This window comes from Idiotropiscis lumnitzeri, chromosome 12 (assembly GCF_059441095.1).
Source record: "Idiotropiscis lumnitzeri isolate Australia: NSW breed Sydney's pygmy pipehorse chromosome 12, RoL_Ilum_1.0, whole genome shotgun sequence".
Taxonomy (NCBI): Eukaryota; Metazoa; Chordata; class Actinopteri; order Syngnathiformes; family Syngnathidae; genus Idiotropiscis; species Idiotropiscis lumnitzeri.
In genome coordinates, this window is record NC_142402.1 from 2,176,679 (window position 1) to 2,196,427 (window position 19,749).

General features: G+C 45.2%; 1 protein-coding gene across 1 annotated transcript in view; it reads left to right on the forward strand.

Moving 5' to 3' along the window:
* The window catches only part of LOC148325165 (cadherin-12-like), a 45,212-nt gene extending 25,775 nt beyond the window's left edge, over positions 1–19,437 (forward strand). Inside the window, exons 5-12 of the mRNA XM_088311198.1 lie at positions 1,477–1,644; positions 8,496–8,683; positions 11,770–12,023; positions 12,464–12,600; positions 13,172–13,293; positions 14,615–14,729; positions 15,414–15,665; positions 18,830–19,437. Coding sequence (XP_088167324.1) covers positions 1,477–1,644; positions 8,496–8,683; positions 11,770–12,023; positions 12,464–12,600; positions 13,172–13,293; positions 14,615–14,729; positions 15,414–15,665; positions 18,830–19,437 — 1,844 coding nt within the window. The remainder of the gene's footprint in view (positions 1–1,476; positions 1,645–8,495; positions 8,684–11,769; positions 12,024–12,463; positions 12,601–13,171; positions 13,294–14,614; positions 14,730–15,413; positions 15,666–18,829) is intronic.
* Positions 19,438–19,749: the final 312 nt, after the last annotated feature.

Below are 19,749 nucleotides of genomic sequence, written 5' to 3' on the forward strand. Positions count from 1 at the left end.
GGTAATTGGTAAGAGAATAAAGAAAGTAAACATTTTGTTCCACGATACTTGTGGGTGTAGAAATTGTGTGTAACTCCTCTGATTGGCGAGATCTGGGAAGCTCTCTCAGAAGCTGGAGATCCACACCATGTCGGATAACGGGCAGACAGCAGCATGGCTGATGCTCCCCATAATGACCTGTAGCAAGCAGGAGTCCAAAGGATCTCAAACGCGCCACAGTGGAGCGAAAACAGAAGTAATGGTGTTCGGCCCTTGTACATTCCATCCTCTTGACCTGGCCCCCCTGGCCTCTTATCTAAAGCCAACAGTCTTGTACTTACTACTTGAATAAATCTCCCTCATAATGCCATCATTTATGACACCACGGCTGGACAATTAATATAGTGAAAAACACTTACACAGTACTGACTGAGTGTTGGACGACCTAGCTTCTCTTGAAAGGTTTGTCTTGAAAATGGCCTTGCAAGTTTATCTGCAATTAAATCCTCACTTTTTCCTCCTTCGGCCATTGTGGTTTAAAAAAGCAAGAATATAGTTTACATTATCAAACAGTCGCCAGTTACGACTTTCGGGTGTGTTGATTCCGCATAACGCTGCCCCCTCACGAGTGAGTATCCAATCACAAAACGCGTTCATCACCTTCAGCGTCAGGCCAGCGAGAAGGCTCACTGTAACCACCTTGTGATCAGATTGGCTATCGCAACTCTGAAAGCCTATTGACTGACAGAACAGATGCCCGCACGATTGTATTTGAAGGCCTCAGACAAAAAGTGTATGCTACTGGAATTGTGAAACCTGCCTGGTAACACGAGCTAGCTGAATTCTGTAAAAACTCTCACCTAAAAATCCATCCATCCATCCATCTTCTGGACCACTTCTCCTCACTAGAGTTGCGGGGGGTGCTGGAGCCTATCCCAGCTATCTTTGGGCAGTAAGCGGGAGACACCCTGAACTGGTTGCCAACCAATCGCAGGGCACACAGAGACGAACAATCATCCGCGGTCACACTCATACCTAGGGGCAATTTAGAGTGTTCAATCGGCCTGCCATGCATGTTTTTGGAATGTGGGAGGAAACCGGAGTACCCGGAGGAAACCCACGCAGGCACGGGGAAAACATGCAAACTCCACACAGGATGGCCGGAGCCGGGATTGAACCCTCGCCCGATGCTGTCTCTCACTTCGAGGCCATCGTGCTAACCAGTCGGGCTACTGTGCCGCTCCCCCTAAAAATACAACACTCGGATATAATATGACATCAATGTGAAGAATATGATCATGTTTTTTCTTGATTTATGTTAGGCCAGCAGAGAAGGCCTTGACTGCCCACCACTGATGTATATGTCGGGAGAGAGAGAAGGGTAGTCATCATTTGTGGTTTGGTTGCCAATGGATTTTGTCGTTTTAGATACATAAACATATATGTTTATCCATTATGTCGGTAATGAAATCTTAAATGCATTTTTTTTTCCTCCAGGAGTGATCAGGACAGCTTTAGCCAACATGGACCGTGAAGAGAAGGATGAGTATCAGGTTATAATCCAAGCCAAAGATATGGGTGGCCACATGGGGGGACTTGCCACTACTACTACAATCAACATCACACTGGGAGACGTCAATGACAACCCACCACGCTTTCCCAAGAGTCAGTGAACCCTTTGACTGACTTAATAAATGATGTTTTGACAGATTCATTACTATAATATTTACCTTTTTACAGTAAAGAGGCCATATCATGCTATTTCAAGCTTTCCACAGATAACTATAGGCATATATGATAAGATATTACTTATGGATCAAACGAGATGTAATTTATTTAAAATATGAGTTTTTTTTGGTGGCTATTTCAACTTCCAGTTTCGGCACTGCATGAGAGGCAGCCTGTTTCAGCAGCTCCGGCTCACCGTTGAGCCTTTTTCGTGTGTTTTTACCTTTACCGAGTTTTATTTATTTTACCTCATCACAGCAATGTGACATCCAACTTGCAGTGGTTTTACTGTTATTGGTGGCTGTTTTTTGCGGAGCTACGGATCAATCGTGTTCATAAGAGATCAGTTGTTAGCACTCCGTGCTAACCCCGCGCCAGTTCCTGGAGCGAGACCCGGTATCCCACGCGAGCTGAGGAGGAAAAGATGGGGATGTCGTGTGGGGGCTAAACGCCAGGCAAGGAGCAGACGATACCACCCCGTCCTCCCGTCCGCTATTATGGGGAATGTTAGAACCCTTCCCAATAAAAATGGAGAAGCTAACGGCGCAAACCCGGCACGAGAGGAACTTCCGGGAGGCTAGCTTGCTAATGTTCATGGAGTCGTGGCTAACAGAGCTAACACCGCCAATGTGGAATTGAATTGCTTCCAAATCCTACGTGCGGACAGGACACTGGCTGGCTGTGTTTGTTAATGATATATGGTGTAATCCTGGGCACATCACTATTAAAGAGCAACTTTGCAGTTGGGACATTGAGATGCTATCTGTTAGCATGCGTCCGTACTATATCCCGCAAGAGTTCAGTCATGTGATCGCGATAGCGGCGTACGTACCTCCCTCTGCTAACAGTGAGTCAACCTGTGACGTACTGACTGCAGCTGTGAGCAGGCTACAAACACAGCCCCCAAACGCCCTGCTCCTCATCTCTGGTGACTTTAATCATTCTTCTCCTTTCTCCTCTCTGCCTTAATTCACACAACATGTCACCTGCCACACCAGAGACAATAAAATATTGGACCTTTTCTATGCCAACACCAAGGAGGCGTACACATCACTGTCCCTCTCCCCGTTGGGAAAGGCTGTTCACAACTTGGTGGCTCTCCAGCTTGTGTACAAACCTCTGGTCCGCAGGCAGGCAGCTGTGACACGCTCAGTTCAGAGATGGTCTGGAGAAGCCGAGGAGGCCTTAAAGGACTTCAACACAACTCTGTGGGAAATATTCAGCAAAGCCCAAGGGGAGGACACTAATGGACTAACGGACACTATTAGAAACTATATTAATTTCTGCACGGCAAACGCCATACCCAACAGGACAGTAAGATGTTTCTCCAACAATAAACCGTGGATCACATCGGACATTAAAGCTCTCCTGAAGGACAAGGGCTTTTGTGTCAGGCGACAAGGAGGAGCTGAAGAGAGTGCAACGCCAGCTGAGAAGGAGGATCAGAGAGGGGAAAAAGTCCTACACGTTGAGGATGGAGGAACAGCTGCGTTTAATAATGCCAGGGATGTCTGGAGGGGCCTGAAGACCCTCCCAGGCCACGGACTACCCAAGACCCAGACGGGTGGGGGAACCATCAGTGGGCAAATGATTCAAGCTATTTTACCAAAGGTTCGATCAGATGTCTTTTCTCGCTCAGTCTCCCCTGCTGCAACCCCTTCTGCTGCGAACGACCCCATCTCCCCCTCCCCCCACAGTCTTCAGTTCCCAGCCACATCAGATAAACATCACTTCCTCCTGCTCAGCCTTGTTCCTCACAACATTTCAGGTAAAGAACCAGCTGAGGAAGATGAAGGCGAGGAAGGCAGCGGGTCCAGATGGGATTTCCTCCCAGCTCCTCACATCCTGCGCGGACCAGCTGTGTGGAATCGTCCAGCACATGTTCAACCTGAGCCTAAAGCTGTGCAGAGTCCCCCAGGTGTGGAAAACATCCTGCCTGGTTCCGGTTCCAAAGACCCTCCATCCGAAAGAGCTCAACAACTTCAAACCAGTGGTGCTGACATCTCAGCTGATGAAGACCCTGGAGAGACTGGTCCTCGTTCATCTGCGCCCCCTGGTGAGCTCTTCCATGGACCCACTCCAGTTTGCATACCAGCCAGGCATCAGTGTGGATGATGCCATCATCTGCCTGCTCCACATTTCACTCTCCCACCTGGAGAAGGTGGGGAACACAGTGAAGATCATGTTCTTTGATTTCTCAGTGCTTTCAACACCTTCCAGCCCACCCTTTTGGGAGACAAGTTGGAGCAGGCGGGAGTGGCCCAACACCTCATCACATGGATCCACGACTACCTCACAAACCGGCCACAGTACCTGAGAACACGGGACTGTGTGTCTGACGTGCTCCTCTGCAGCGCGGGAGCGCCACAGGAAACTGTTCTGGCTCCCTTCCTGTTCACCCTCTACACCTCGGACTACAAATACAATACCCCGACCTGTCACCGGCAGAAGTTCTCTGAGGACTCTGCGATTGTCAACATCATCACTGACGGAGACGATTGGGAGTACAGAGAACTTACTCAGGCTTTTGTGGACTGGTGTCAACAGAACCACCTCCAAATCAACGCTGGGAAATCCAAAGAGCTGGTGGTGGATTTCTGCAGGCGTCGGCACTCTCCACCTGCACCAGTGAATATCTCTGGAACAGATGTTGAGAGGGTCTCAACTTACAAGTACCTGGGTGTTAATCTGAACAACAATAGTGACAACACAGATGCTCTTGATAGGAAGGGTCAGAGCAGACTCTTCCTATCCAGGAGGCTGAGATCCTCTGTCATCAGAATCAGAAATACCTTTATTGTCATTGTACTCAAGTGTGCAACGAGATTAGAGAGCTCCCCTCTCCAGTGCAATACAACAATAATTCAGATAAATATATAATTTAGATAAGAGATAAATAAGAGAATAGTTAGTGCAATGGAAAATAATACTGGATAGGATATATAAAAACACATCACGTTGCTGTTCTGCAAGGTAAGGGTGGTCGTGTGTGTGTGTGAGAGTTTAGAATGGAGATGGCTCTTGGAAAGAAACTGTTTCTCAGTCTATTAGTCCTTGATTTGATGCACCTGTAGCGCCTGTCAGAGGGCATCAGGTCGAACAGGTGTGAGTTTGGGTGGGTACTGTCTTTGACGATATTGAGAGCCCTGCTGAGGCACCGGGCGGTGTAGATGTCCGACAGTGAGGGGAGAGGGCAGCCAATAATCCTTTGCGCTGTTTTGACCGTCCTCTGGAGCCTCACTCTGTCCGCCTCAGTGCAGCCGCTGTACCAGGTGGAGACACAGTACGTCAGCAGGCTCTCGATGGGCGAGTGGTAGAAGGCCAGCAGCAGCTTCCTGTCCAGGTTGAATTTCCTGAGGACTCTCAGGAAGTGCAGACGCTGGTGGACCTTCTTTACCACTGCTGTGGTGTTGTGTGTCCAAGAAAGGTCATCGGAGATCTGCACTCCCAGGAACTTGAATGTGTGGACCCTCTCTACACACACGCCGTCGATGCAGGGGGGGGGCGGCACCGTCTTGTTCCTCCTGAAGTCGATAACGATCTCCTTTGTTTTTGCAATGTTGAGTTGCAGTCTGTTGTCCTCGCACCAAGCCGTCAGTCTCTGGACCTTTCTGTAGGCTGTCTCGTCACCTTCCGAGATCAGACCAGGCATGAAGCGCGGGGGTGTGACGGTAGGGGCGAGTCAAAGCGAGCGAAGAAGCAGTTAAGCTCCTCTGCCAGCGATGCACTTGGGTCTACAGAGGTCGTGCTGTTGCCTCGGAAGTTGGTGATGCTCCGTAGACCCTGCCACACCTCCCGTGGTCTGTTGCTGGCAAGGTGGTACTCCAGCCTCCTCTTGTAGTTTGCCTTGGCTAGCTTGATGCCTTTGCTCAGGTCAGCACGAGCCACCCTGGACTGGGCTTTGTCGCCTGACCTGAAGGCAGCGTCATGGGCCTTGAGGCGAGAGCGGACCTGGCTGGACATCCAGGGCTTCGCATTTGGGAAGGTCCGTATGGTCCTGTTTAGGGACACAGTTTCCATGCAGAACTTGATGTAGTCCAGTACACAATGCGTGTAAACATCAAGGTCCTGATGATCAAAGAGGTCCCAGTTGGTGCCTTGAAAGCAGTCCTGTAATTCACTCATGGCGTCATCATGCCAGGTTTTCACAGTCTATGTGGTGGGCCTGAGTCTGCGCCTGAGAGGGGTGTATGCAGGGGTGAGCTGCAAGGACAGGTGGTCTGACTGGCCGAGGTGGGCGAGTGGGAGGGCCCTGTATGCGTGCTTGATGTTCGAGTACACATGGTCGAGAGTGTTGTCTCCCCTCGTTGGGCACTTGAAATGCTGGTGGAACTCTGGGAGTACAGTCTTTAAATTGGCCTTATTAAAGTCCCCCGCTACGATGTGAACGCCATCAGGGTGGGCCCGCTGATGTTTATTGATGACGCACGCGAGTAGCGAGAGCGCCGTGCTAGTGTTAGCGTCGGGAGGGATGTAAACAGCTGTGACGATCACTACCGTTAGCTCCCTCGGGAGAAAATAAGGCCGGCATTTAACGGACATGTACTCGATGTCGGGGGAAGAGTGCTTCTCAACGATCGTGCTATCGCCGCACCAGTTCTCATGCACGTAAACACAGAGCCCCCCGCCCCTGCTCTTACCGGTGTCCCTCGTCCGATCCGCGCGATGTAGCGAGCGCCCAGCCAGCTGGATGCTAGCGTCGGGGACGTTGGCGTGCAGCCAGGATTCCGTGATGACGATCACACTGCTGTCTCGCACATAGCGGTTTCCTTGGATTTGTAATCCCAGATCGTCGATTTTATGGACCACGGATCTGGCGTTGGTGAGGTAGAGACTCGGCAGTGGTTGCCTGTGGGGCTGCCGTCGCAGCCGTAGTAAGACACCGGACCTGCAGCCCCGCTTCTGTTTCCTCTCTCTGCGTCGCCGTCGCCGCCTCCCGGTCCCGATGACAAGCCACGGTCAGCCGGGCGGCCTCGCCAGTTCGTCAGGAATTTTGCGATCATAGCAAAATTCCTCTGTGATGGTTATTCCGCATCGATATCCAATGTCCACGATGTTCTGGCGGGTATATCGATTCTCTGCCGCAGTTGGTGCCAATAAGACCAAGCAAACACAAATAAAAAGCAAATAGGAGCACTTGGAGGGAGAGCCGTTAGCTGCTGCGTCTATGCGCGCCGCCATCTTGGAAAAAAAAAAAAACTCCTCAACTTGGTGGTTGCATCTGTCATTTTCTATGGAGTGGTCTCCTGGGCAGGCGGCATCTCGGGACGGGACAAAAAGAGGCTGGACAAACTGGTGAGGAGGGGCAGCTCTGTCCTGGGCTATTCCCTGTTCTCTGTGGACTCTATGGGGAGCAGAAGGATGATGGCAAAACTGTCATCAATGCTGGACAACCCAGCCCACCCCCTCCAGAACACTCTTACAGCACTCCACAGCTCCTTCAGTGATAGACTGTTACACCCTCGCTGTGCGAAGGAGAGATTTCGCCGCTCCTTCCAGTCTGCTGTCAGACTGTTTAACAAAAGCATTGGGTCAAGCCTACAAACGGGCGGCCATTAGTGCAATTGTGCAGTCTTAGGATGCAATACACACTACTACTGTACTTTTATCCAATGGTGTACTTATATTGAGCATTGCTGTATTTTGTTTACCGTTCCTGTATTTTTATTATTGCATTACTTTTATCATTGCAGTATTTTTATCATTGCAGTATTTTTATCATTGCAGCATTTGTATTTATGTCCTCTCTATATAGCATGGACAGACATTAGGAGTGTTTTCTTACACTTGTATTTGTTGTGGGATGTCAGTTTGTAGATACATGGGGAGTTGTGTATATACGTATATACTGTGTATATTCGCGTAGGTTTGCTTTTTCTGAATGTCTGCTGCTAATGTTATACATTAACGGATACATTACGCCGCCGCTTCTGCGTGATCTATCTTTGCTGCTGTAACACTGCAAATGTCCCCATTGTGGGACTAATAAATTACATCTTTATCTTTATTTTTCTAACCTGGAAGTAAGGCGCCTGGCTCACTAAAACCTCGCCTCTCCCCGTGTGGCTGCCGTACCCGTTTTATCTTGTACTTAGGCTGGCTGCTGCGCACACCACCCATTAAACAGAAATCAACAGTTGATATCACTGGGAAGACTAGTGATGAGTCTCCATTCATACCTAACAGTCCCACACCACACACCACTCTGCCTGGCCTGGCACCGCACCACACAGCCTCCGTTGCTTTCACAGCGGGTGCGCAGCAACATGGGGGCCGTCTGACAGCGGCACTCACAGCATGTGGAGTTCTGGTGCCCAAAACTGCCATCCCCGAAGCAGATACCACAACCATGGGCCCAGGAAAGCAGAGACACTCCGCTCTGGTGGCTGGAGACTTCTTATTCAAGTGACTTGGACCCAGTGTGTCAAAGGAGTGACTTTTCCCCAACTCCAGTGCAAAACCTAAGGTGTTTCACTGGTGGCTGCTCTGAGAAAGTGTGGATGGGTTTAGTCTGCAGGGGTAGAACAGGGGTAACTTCTCAATTTATTACAAATACGATTGTGGTAGCAGTTGTTTTCTTGGATTAGGTTGAGCTGTTGCTTTGAGAAGAAGAATGAACAGGCATGCTCAGAGATGAGTCAAGGTAGGAAAACACAAACTTTGAGGGTGTTTCTGGCGAGGAATTAGCATTTAACATGTCTAAAAGCTAGAAATAAAAAATGTAAAAAGTTGATTTTGCTTGATATGGCACCTTTTTTATAATCTAATTGTCTGTCTATGATTTGTAGGTATTTTTCATCTTCGTGTTTCTGAAACAGCATTACTCGGTTCAGTTGTGGGCCAGATTGTGGCCGATGATCTCGACAATGACAAAAATGCAAGGGTGGAATATTCCATTGTACCAGGGGATGAAGGCACCATGTTCCACATAATCTCTAATGGTCAAAGTCAAGAAGGAGTTGTTATCTTAAAAAAGGTACCTTTATTTATTTCTAAATTTCATTCTTTATTTTTATCTACTGCCGTCTATATAACCATTGTTTCAAAAGCCCATATGTAGTTAAATATTTCAATTTGAATTTGAGTCTGCTACTGTTTGACTAATCAAAAACTTTTAACTATCCATCCATTATCCAAGACGCTTAGGGGGGTTTTGTGGATGCTGGAGTCTATCTCAGCTGTCTTCGGGCTGTAGGCGAGGTATACCCTGACCTGGTTGCCAGCCAATCGCTGCATTTAAATATAAGATAAGATGTCCTTTATTAGTCCCACAATGGGGAAATTTATGGTACACTAATTAATATTTAAGGAATGATAATGTGCAGCTACCATCTACCATTCCTTTTATTATACAAAAACAGCAAATTGTTTAAACTTGACAGTGCAGAAAATACAGATTTCACCTGAAAGCTGCATTGTTAAAGCAACAGATCATCAAAATTCATTTTCCACCATTCAATTGGTAAGTGTTGAAAAGGAATAAAAGTGCAAACATAAATAGCATCTGAATTCCTCTAGCATGGTTTAAGCTAATATAGTATCAAAACGCTGACATACCTTCTACGCAGCAAAATTGGACATTTTGGACTGCTTCATGTGATTCCTCACGCATGATGTACACTTGACAGTTCATTTCAGACTTGTTTACTGGTCTATTATGCTATTAAAATGCAGAGTAGTGTCGTCAAGTATTCTCAAGATTAAGATAGAACTCCAACCGTCTGGTTTCATGTTCTTCCCCGGAGTTAGTGGGAAATATAAAAAAATGACATGAAGAGCACAATGAGTCTCTAGCACTATTAGCAAGCCGGTTAGGGCCAATACTAACGGGACTAGCAGGTTGGCTACACCCAATGCTAATTGTTGTGTCAGCCACATCTCTGGATAGCACATTATTCTGCGCTTGCTAACGGACACATCCCTCAAGCAGAGAAAGCCTTTCAATGAGAAGAGTGCAAGAAGTGCATGAAGCTACAGTTGTGTTTAGTCGCCCGGTGGATGAAGGCCGGTAGATCAGCCGCCAAGGATCCCTGACGGAGGGAGTGGTAGTGTGGCCGAGACTGGTCGAGCTCGATGAATCTCTGCTTCCAAAAATAAAAAAATAAAAAAATAAAAAAAGTGATAGGAAAAAGCGTCGGTGAGAAGACTATGGGGAAAAAAAAATTCCTTCGTTCATCGTCTGTCTCTCCGGCGAACACATTGTACCAACCCGGAAGTCCGGTAGCCAAAAGGTGCTAATGCTCACATGAAACAAATACTGGAAAAGGCTACAAAAAAGCACTGGAAAAGTGTTTCTTATTAAGAATGCGACAGTCTGATGAAGTCTAGAGGTCGCTGGACTGAAGCAGTCATTGCAAGTGAGAAATATGCCACTAAAAAAGAAATGTTATGCTCTTTAACTAAATTTAACAATGTCCGTTCCAATACTTATGTTCACTTGAAAAGTGGGTAGCTTCAAACCAAAAGTGCCCTGTCCCAGGTTTTCTTTAACACATCTAGATGTAAAAAGCATGAAGTAAAAGCTGCAATGCAAATGCTCAACTTTTGAAACCCAAATGTCCTGCTGTGTGAGATTGGACGAGCCGACACGTCATCCTGCGGGCAGAAGACGTCCACTAAGAGAAAGCTAAAGTTAACTGCAGATGACACATAGCCAATAGTAGAATATCTTTGATTTGTCTGAAATGTATAAATGATCCTGGGCAACTCGGGAGGGGCGTCGTCCCCTGTTGGGTACAGAGACCGCAGAGCTGTAATGGTAGGGACCCGAGCCCCAGATTTGAATTAGATCTCCTGTTAGGAATAAATCCACTCCCGTGTGAAATCGCCGGCTTTCTGGTCATTTCTCTCTCAAAACGAGCACGCACAATTGTTGGATGAATGTAGGTCGTGTTTGATTAATTTAATTGGAGTCAGATAACTAATTCGAACACTTTGGTAAACGTTTGGTACATTTAAAGTTAGAAATTACAACAGTTCCAATACTTTTGTTCACTTGAAAAGTGGGTAGCTTCAAACCGAAAGTGCCCTGTCCCAGGTTTTTTTTAACACATCTAGATGTAAAAAGCATGAAGTAAAAGCTGCAATGCTCAAATTTTGAAACCCAAATGTCCTCTTGAAACAACAAAAATATTGACCTTGCCATTCCATACTTTTGGAGGGGACTGCAGCTATTTACAGCACAAACCATCCATTTTTAGAACATCCAACCCCATATTGCCAGCCAAACATAAAACCCCATTTGTGGTAAAAGAAGAAACTTTAAGAAAGGACCACAGATGGAGGGATCCACCTTCCAGGATACACATTGCTGCACTGGACGCCAAATCCCCAACATTCATCACATAGTAAGGTTCTGTACATCCATCCATCCATTATCACATCTGGTTGCCAGCCAATGGCAGGCTACACATAGGCAAACAACCATTCACACCTAGGAACAATTTAGAGTGCTCCATTAACCCACCAAGCATGTCTTTGAAATGTGGGAGAAAACCGGAGAACTCTGAGAAAACGCTAGCATCGGGAGATCATCCAAACTCCACACAGCAAGTCCATAGCCCACATTCAAGTCCTTGCACCTCTGTACTGTGAGGCGGACGGGCTAACCAGTCATCCACCGCATTGCCCTGCTGCTGTACAATGTTAGTTCAAACATTGGCAATGGAGAATGCACCATAGCAAAGCCTCTGGAGGAAGTGGTCCACCTCAGATTTGTAGGGGCAAAATCCATGCAGCAACAGCATCAAGGAACCACCTTCACGAGGTGTTGGGCCCAACGAAGAGTTCCTGGCAACAACGAGATACAATTGGCCCGAATTATCTCGTTGCTCAACAACAACAGCAACAGCATCAGATACAATCATCGCTTCTTAAGAATTTCAACTGTGATGTTTCAACATTCATTTCTAAACTTGTATTAAAATGCTAAATGCTATATTTCCGTCTTATTCACAGCCATTGCCGCTGACTCCATACATAATTAAAATGTGTTTTAGAATGAAATTACTTGTCAGTTCATGTCCCATCGCATATTATTTTCTGCTTATCATTACTTAACAGGCTCTGGACTATGAAACAAAGAAGTCCTACACTTTCAAGGTTGAAGCATCTAATACACAGTTTGATCCCCGTTTTCTACACTTGGGACCCTTCAGTGATTCAGCTACTGTCACGGTGAATGTTTTGGACATGGAAGAGCCTCCTGTTTTTACTCAACCATACTACTCTATGGACACATATGAAGACACCCCGTCAGGATCCATCATTGGCTCCGTCACAGCCCACGACCTTGATGCGAGCAGCAGTGCAGTCAGGTAAGAGTATAAAATAAGAGGTATAAATAGACATTGCTAAATACTGAGTTAGTTAGGGAAGAATAATGTGTTGGAACTAGGCCACATTTCATAAATGGAATGCTTTAGAAATAAAAGATTGCTGATTACCAATTTGTTTGCTGTGTTTTAGCCATGCATTAAATGATCTGATTGATTCAGTTGTCGAGTATTACAAGATCGTGTTCTATTAAATATTCACCATGAACCTGGAAGAAGCCTCCTAACAAACCCCACAGATTAATACAGCCCTCCACAGACCACATTATTTTTTGGAGGTCTGTATTTTACTGTGTGTCTTGAACAATTGTTTTAATTATTACCATAGGAAATATTTATATTGTTAAGTTAACGTACAGTACTATGCAAAAGTTATTGGTCAACATTTGTTTTAGCGTGCCATTTTGGTCTGATTTCTGCAGATATACGCTTGAATGGCATACAGAGTATGACAGCTATTTTGAAATTGACAGCATTGATGGCACCATTTCCTTGAATGAATACTTGGACAGAGAGGAAGTATTTCAGTACAACATCACTGTGGTAGCAACCAAAGTCCGTGAGTAGTCATTATTATTATTGTAACTCCTTCACATAATCTTTGTTTTATTAAACAACCCAAATGGGGGTTTAAGACACAAATAATAATCCAGCTGTTGTGAAATGTTCTATATAAATACAGTTGCATTGTATTGTAGTGTATTATTTTGAACCTTGCCTTCAACTATGCTATATGCATTGTACATGTCAGCTACAACGGGTTTTATTGGTACAACACATTTTGACTTAATACATTTGGGCTTAAAATTTGAAATTACTTCTTAGATAGTGGTTTGAACAGGAATGTCTGGATTAATGATCCACTGGGTGTCAGACAAAGTCACTTGTGGAGCTCATGTAAATCTTTCACTTTTACGTTTACGAAAAGACATGAATATGAGTATGAGCTTTTTCACTTAATTTGTAAACTGTTGTGTTATTTTGATAAGTTCTACATGTTTTTGCATTTTTATGTGTGATAGAGCTGCTTGGAATGCAGCATCCATAATCATTTCATTTACCAATATTAGAGGGATTGTTCATAACCATAATAATGTGTCTCCTCGTGGCTTTATGTTTACCATTTTCAGTAAACACTTTGCTGTCCACCAAAGTGTTAGTGACGATCAATGTCCTGGATGTGAACGAGTTCCCTCCTAAACTGGTGTTTCCATCAGATACATTTGTCTGTGAAACTTCTAAAGCTGGACAGGTAAATTTACTGAGTTCAGCTTTGAGTCATTATAAAAATGTGTTGTGATCAAATCTGTCATATACTGTATGATGTACGGATACTGACACCTCCACAAACAGTTAAGTACACTAAAGCGAGTGCCCCCGATAAAAAGAATTGAAAACTAGTTTTGGGAGAAGCATTCTGTTGATCCAACATACAGCCAGTCGGTGCACCAAGGAATACAGTTCAATCGAAGGGAGCACAGTTCAACAAGAGTCATTGGGCGGGACACTCTGAAGGCTCCCCAAGCAACGTGACACCAAGCCCCCGGTGCCCTTTGGGGTGTAGTCCAATGCATCCCGCCTCTGGTCAGCCAAATGCACTGTAACCAAAAACAAATACACATCTAAATAATAAAGTCCAAAAACACAAAACGTGATCAGGGCGATTTACTGTGGGTTACAAAGTAGAACAGTCAAAACTAGTATGAGCGAGGTACTTATCTACGAGGAGAGGCGAAGCGCACGTCAACCTCTCCCATGTTCCACAAGGTGTCCTCCCACTTTCACATTCTCTCGGTAGCCGGACTTCTCTTGTTGCTGCGAGCCTTTCCTCCGCAGTTGAACTCCACTCAACTCAACTCCATTCCACATCATTGGACTCTACCTCTCACTCCTTACAACCTTGTTTGCATCTGTTTAAAACACGACGTCCGCCTCTCACTCACATGTGCGTCCATTCCCTAATCACGCCGCTGAGAGGGGAGGAGGCGAGGAGTCACTCACACACATGTGTGACTTTATGCAATGAGGCAAGAGTTAGAAAAGTAGTTTGTGTATTTTTGTGTGTGTCAGACAGGACTCCCACTTCCAAGTTACTCCATAGTGTTCGCCGTAATATGCAGAAAAAGTGGGAAAAAAATATCAAAACAGGTCCCATGTTATCATTAGTATGTAACCATCTCAAATGGGTGGATATACAGTGGCTATAAATAGCCTACACATGCTACATGCTAGCTGTTTGTGATATAAAAGAGAGATCTCTGGAAATCATTTTCCAACCTTTTCCATCATGACCTATGAATCTGTACATCTCAATTTACACAAAATCATTTTGAGAGGCAAAGTAAAAGGAAACTGTGTGCGTGTGTTTGTGTGTGTATGTGCAAGTGTCAGTCTGGGTTGGTGTTTACAGTTGTTTATATTTGCACCGAGTGAATGACTGGTGGCCATTCTAAGGAATGAGTCTGCCTTTGGCCCACAGTCAAATGGAGTAAGCTCCATTGTGCCTTTTTTCAACTGGGCTGATAAGATACCTCAACTGATCACATGTTATATCTGTCATCTCCGATATACAGGTGATTCAGATGGTCAGTGCTGTCGACTTGGACCTTCCGCCTATCACTCAAAGGTTTTTCTTCAAGACACAGACAGATATTCACAACAGAAAGTTTACTGTTCGAGATTATGGAAGTAAGAAAGAGGATACAGCATAGTCTGTTCAACCACAGTGTATGCAGTGATGACTTCTCTAGTCAGTGATTCAAATATGATCTGTTGATCATCAGTGCTTCTTTAAATTAATAACAAAAAAATAATATCCTACTTCTTCTGTTTTCAACACTGGAGGAAAAGTGGGTCTTTAAGCAGGAAAGCAAACTATGACAGGGATGAAAGATCGAAATAGGTGGAATCACATGCCAACAAACCCCGCAAAATTATAATTCTAACTAATGACAAAATATGATTTAATATAGTGTTACTTTGCTGTGAACTGATTTCCAGAATACACAAAGAGCATTGCAAATACCAAATACTGAATACTTAGCCTACGAGTAAATTCATCTCTTTGAAACACTGCGTCTTTCCGCAATATGGCTGCCAATAAATGGCTGTTTTTTTTCTTTTTTTTTTGAGGGGGGTGAATATTTTGGAAAAACCCATGAAAAACAGAAGCCTCAAAACATTAAGCCCAAAATGGCAAGAGAACACTGTATTTGTCGTACCTGAATCATGCTAAACAATCACTGTTATAGAATAGTATGGCATAATCTGTTTATGCTAGTTTTCTGGCCGTTGACCGATCATATTTCACAGATGATCCAGAATAACTGTAACTGATTTTGTTTTCTGATTTTACATTACCTTGTCTTTTAGACAACACAGCTGGCATAGTGACACGACGCTCTGGCATCCAGCGTGGAATACATGACATATATGTTCTACCTGTTGTGGTTGAAGATAGTGGTTACCCTGTTCGGAGCAGCACATCTACCCTCACTATCCGAGTGTGCTTGTGTGGAACAGAAGGTCTGTTGCTAATGTGTTCTGCTGAAGCAATCTTCCTGCCCATGGGTCTCAGCACTGGAACTGCAATGGCCATTTTGCTTTGTGTAGTTTTGTTAATTGGTAAGATGTTCTTTTATTAATTGCATTACACACATTACCTTTGCATTGTAATATTGATTTGTCACATTCTGTTGTCTGAAATGATCAATCATCACCAAAATTATATGCACATCAAACGTGAGCTCACATGAGCGAAAACCATGATCACCTCCGTAATATCAAAAACACGGTGCCGATCAGTTCTCCATTTACAAAGGTTGAAGAGGTTGTCATAAAAGCATGAAGGTGCACACGTACCCCGGTGGAGACTGGTTGCAGTTTTCATACATTTAGCTATGTATGTTTTGTTATATCTCAACTTTTTAATGCCCCATATCAGACTGAGGGATTCATGGTCAATCTGTGAGTAATTGCAAGCTGCACTTGTCAGTAACCTTGAAGCAAACGCCAAAGGACGTTCAGAATCATCTTCCATGCTGTCTGAAGAGACTCCCCGATTCCATAGGGACTAGTTCGTCTGATGGGTCGTGTTGGGTCATAATGTGTGAGCAGTTATTGTGAGTTTTATAGTCTTTTTCTCTCTTTGAATGCTTTTTCGCACTACTCTGACCACACCCATTTTACTCCAGCGTCGTAACTAGATTTGGGATAAACATGTAATCGTAGTTTTTCTTCCTACTTACACTTACTACTTACTCATTTTGGAGAACACTTTGCCCAGGTTTTCCAGATGTTCATCATTATTTCTGGTTTCGATTATTTTATCGAGGTGACACTGTGTACCTGGAATACCTTGAAGCACTTGATCGATTGCTCTTTGCCAGATTGCCGCCGCTGATACAACACCAAAGACGAGCCTGTTGTATTGAAACAGTCCTTTGTATGTTTTGATGGTGAGGAGTTTTTGGTCTAGCTCCTCGACTTCCATATGAAGGCAGGCTTGGGCTAGGGCCATCTTGAAAATCATTTCCCCTTCTGCCAGCGATGCAAAAATGTCAGCAATACGTTGCTGTGGATACAGTACGGTACTTTGTGCAGCGCAGGATTAACGCTCACCTTGAAGTCTCCACTTATGCGAATAGATAGTATTTCCTCTCAGGTCACATGATCTTCAACCGCTCCCTGCCTCAAGCAGTCATCCCCTCCTGCTTGAAAACTTCCACCATTATTCCTGTCCCCAAAAAGTCACCCGCCGTCCACCTGAATGACTACCGTCCTGTTGCTCTCACACCAGTCATCATGAAGTGCTTCAAGAGACTGGTTCTCCAGCACATCAGGGACTGCCTTCCTCCCACTCTGGACTCCTACCAGTTTGCATACCGGACTAACAGATCCACTGAGGACGCCATCGACACTGCTCTGCATGTTGTGCTGGTCCACCTGGAACAACAGCAGAGCTATGCCAGGATGCTCTTTGTGGACTACAGCTCGGCATTCAACATGATCATCCCAGACATCCTCGTCGCCAAACTGGACATTCTCGGCCTCCCTGCCCTCACACGCATCTGGATTAAGGACTTTCTGACCAACAGACCCCAGACTGTGTTGCTCGGCCCCTACACGTCCTCCACCCGCACACTGAGCACCGGTTCCCCTCAAGGATGCGTGCTGAGCCCTCTCCTATCCGCCCTCTACACCTACGACTGCAGGCCCACGGTAACAACACCATCGTCAAGTTTGCTGACGATACGACAGTGGTCAGTCTGATCTCGGAAGGTGACGAGACAGCCTACAGAGTGGAGGTCCAGAGACTGACGGCTTGGTGCGAGGACAACAGACTGCAACTCAACATTGCAAAAACAAAGGAGATCGCCATCGACTTCAGGAGGAACAAGACGGTGCCGCCCCCCCTCTGCATCGAAGGCGTGTGTGTAGAGAGGGTCCACACGTTCAAGTTTCTGGGAGTACAGATCTCCTATGACCTTACTTGGACACACAACACCACAGCAGTCCATTGAGAGCCTGCTGACGTACTGTGTCTCCACCTGGTACAGCGGCTGCACTGAGGCGGACAGAGTGAGGCTCCAGAGGACGGTCAAAACAGCGCAAAGGATTATTGGCTGCCCTCTCCCTTCACTGTCGGACATCTACACCGCCCGGTGCCTCAGCAGGGCTCTCAATATCGTCAAAGACAATACCCACCCAAACTCCCACCTGTCCGACCTGATGCCCTCTGGCAGGCGCTACAGGTGCATCAAGTCAAGGACTAATAGACTGAGCAACAGTCTCCATTCTAAACTCTCACACACACACACACGACCACCCTTACCTTGAAGAACAGCGACGTGATGTGTTTTTATATATCTTATTTCGTGTTATTTTCCATCTCACTATTTATTCTCTTATTTATCTAATTTATATATTTAATCGAATTATTGTTGTATTGCACTGGAGAGGGGAGCTCTCTAATCTCGTTGCACACTTGAGTACAATGGCAATAAAGGGATTTCTGATTTATTTGGCTGCCTGTATGTGATGTGGAAATGTGGGTCGGCCTGAAATACTGACGGGAACTTAGTAACGCACTGACGATGCCCACCTTTGCCAATTACGACTTTCTAGTATTTTAACAATTATTTTTCTAAGGCAATTAAAAGTCGAGCATACATCGAAGCAATTCATTTTTAGCCTCCTCGTTTAGAACGCTACTTGTTTACGAAGTCGTTTATTGCCATCACGTAGCTTGTTGCTTCTGCTGTGCGCGGACTTCAATATAGTTCAAATAAAGTCCGTTCTGCTTTGACGCAAGATAGCTTGGCGCGGTGCATTTAAATAGCGGCGAAAGAAATCACTTCCGGGTCAACGAGCGATGGGGTGACGCTTTTTTTAAATCAGTACTGCGTGACAGGGCGACGCTTTTTTTAAGCAGTACTGCGTGACAGGGCGACACTTTTTTAAACCAGTACTGCGTGAACTAGGGGCACAAAAAGCCTTGACGAGCTCAAACTCGCGTTGCCTGAGATCGCCTTTTTTGGTCCCAAAACTATGCAAAAAAACATGTTCCCCAGGGTCCCACGCGCCCCCCTCAGCATCGCAACGTGCCGCCCACTGACGATGCCCACCTTTGCCAATTACGGCTTACTAGTATTTTAACAATTATTTTTCTAAGGCAACCGAGAACAGTTTCGTAGTTGTAATGCTGATTTGCCTGCAGACAGCAGAGTAAAACCAAGCAAAATATAAGGTTGCATTGTGATCATTTTCAATTTTTCTTTGTTTTGCAGTTATTCCTGGACTCTATATTGGTCGACGACACCATAAAAGCAAAGAGGCCGTCATGATCTCTAAAGAAGATATCCGTGATAATGTCATTCATTACGATTATGAGGGTGGTGGTGAGGAAGATACCCATGCTTTTGACATTGGCACCCTGTGCAACACACAAGCAGAACATGTATTCACTAACAGTATCATCTCCGAGGACAAAAACAACTATGGTCATGGGGTTCTGTTGCATTTAAGGACTCACAATGGTGAGGTCAAGTCACCTGACATCCATCAGCAAACCGCAAACATTATCTCCCCTGTTACCAACCAGTTGCTTATTCCCTATTGCAAAGTGACTCAAGGAAAATCAGAAATATCACGAGAGTCCATTGAAGAGTGTGCCGTGAAGAGTCGGAACAGTAATGCTGTATCAGCCTATGACTCGATTGCTACATTTGCCTCTGAAGATCATAGTTCCCTGACAGGCTCCCTTTGTTCTATAGCAGAGTCATGGGTCATTGATGATTTAGGAGATTTTAGCTCCCTTGGGGATTGGGGTCAGTCATTTAAATCATTAGCTACTATCTTTGGAAGACAGGCCCCTACTGTGTCTGAAGGGAGCTGAGATGGATAGTAAAGATCATTTGGGGTTTTGGTAGGACAGAGGCAATGTACTAATTACTTTTCACAGGCACGCATTCTATTTTATCAATTTAGAGCAGTGGTTCTCAATTATTTCCTGTCATGCCCCTCCTACCAAGAAGAAAACAATTCGCACCCCCCCACCACCAATTTTTTTTTTATTTACATTTCGTACTAATGTACATGTTCTTTGTATATTAATGTTAGATTGTCAATAAAATATCCCTTAACAAAGCTAAATTGATAAAAAAATATATCATTTTGAGAACGACTATTGTGAGGATCTCGAAACTCA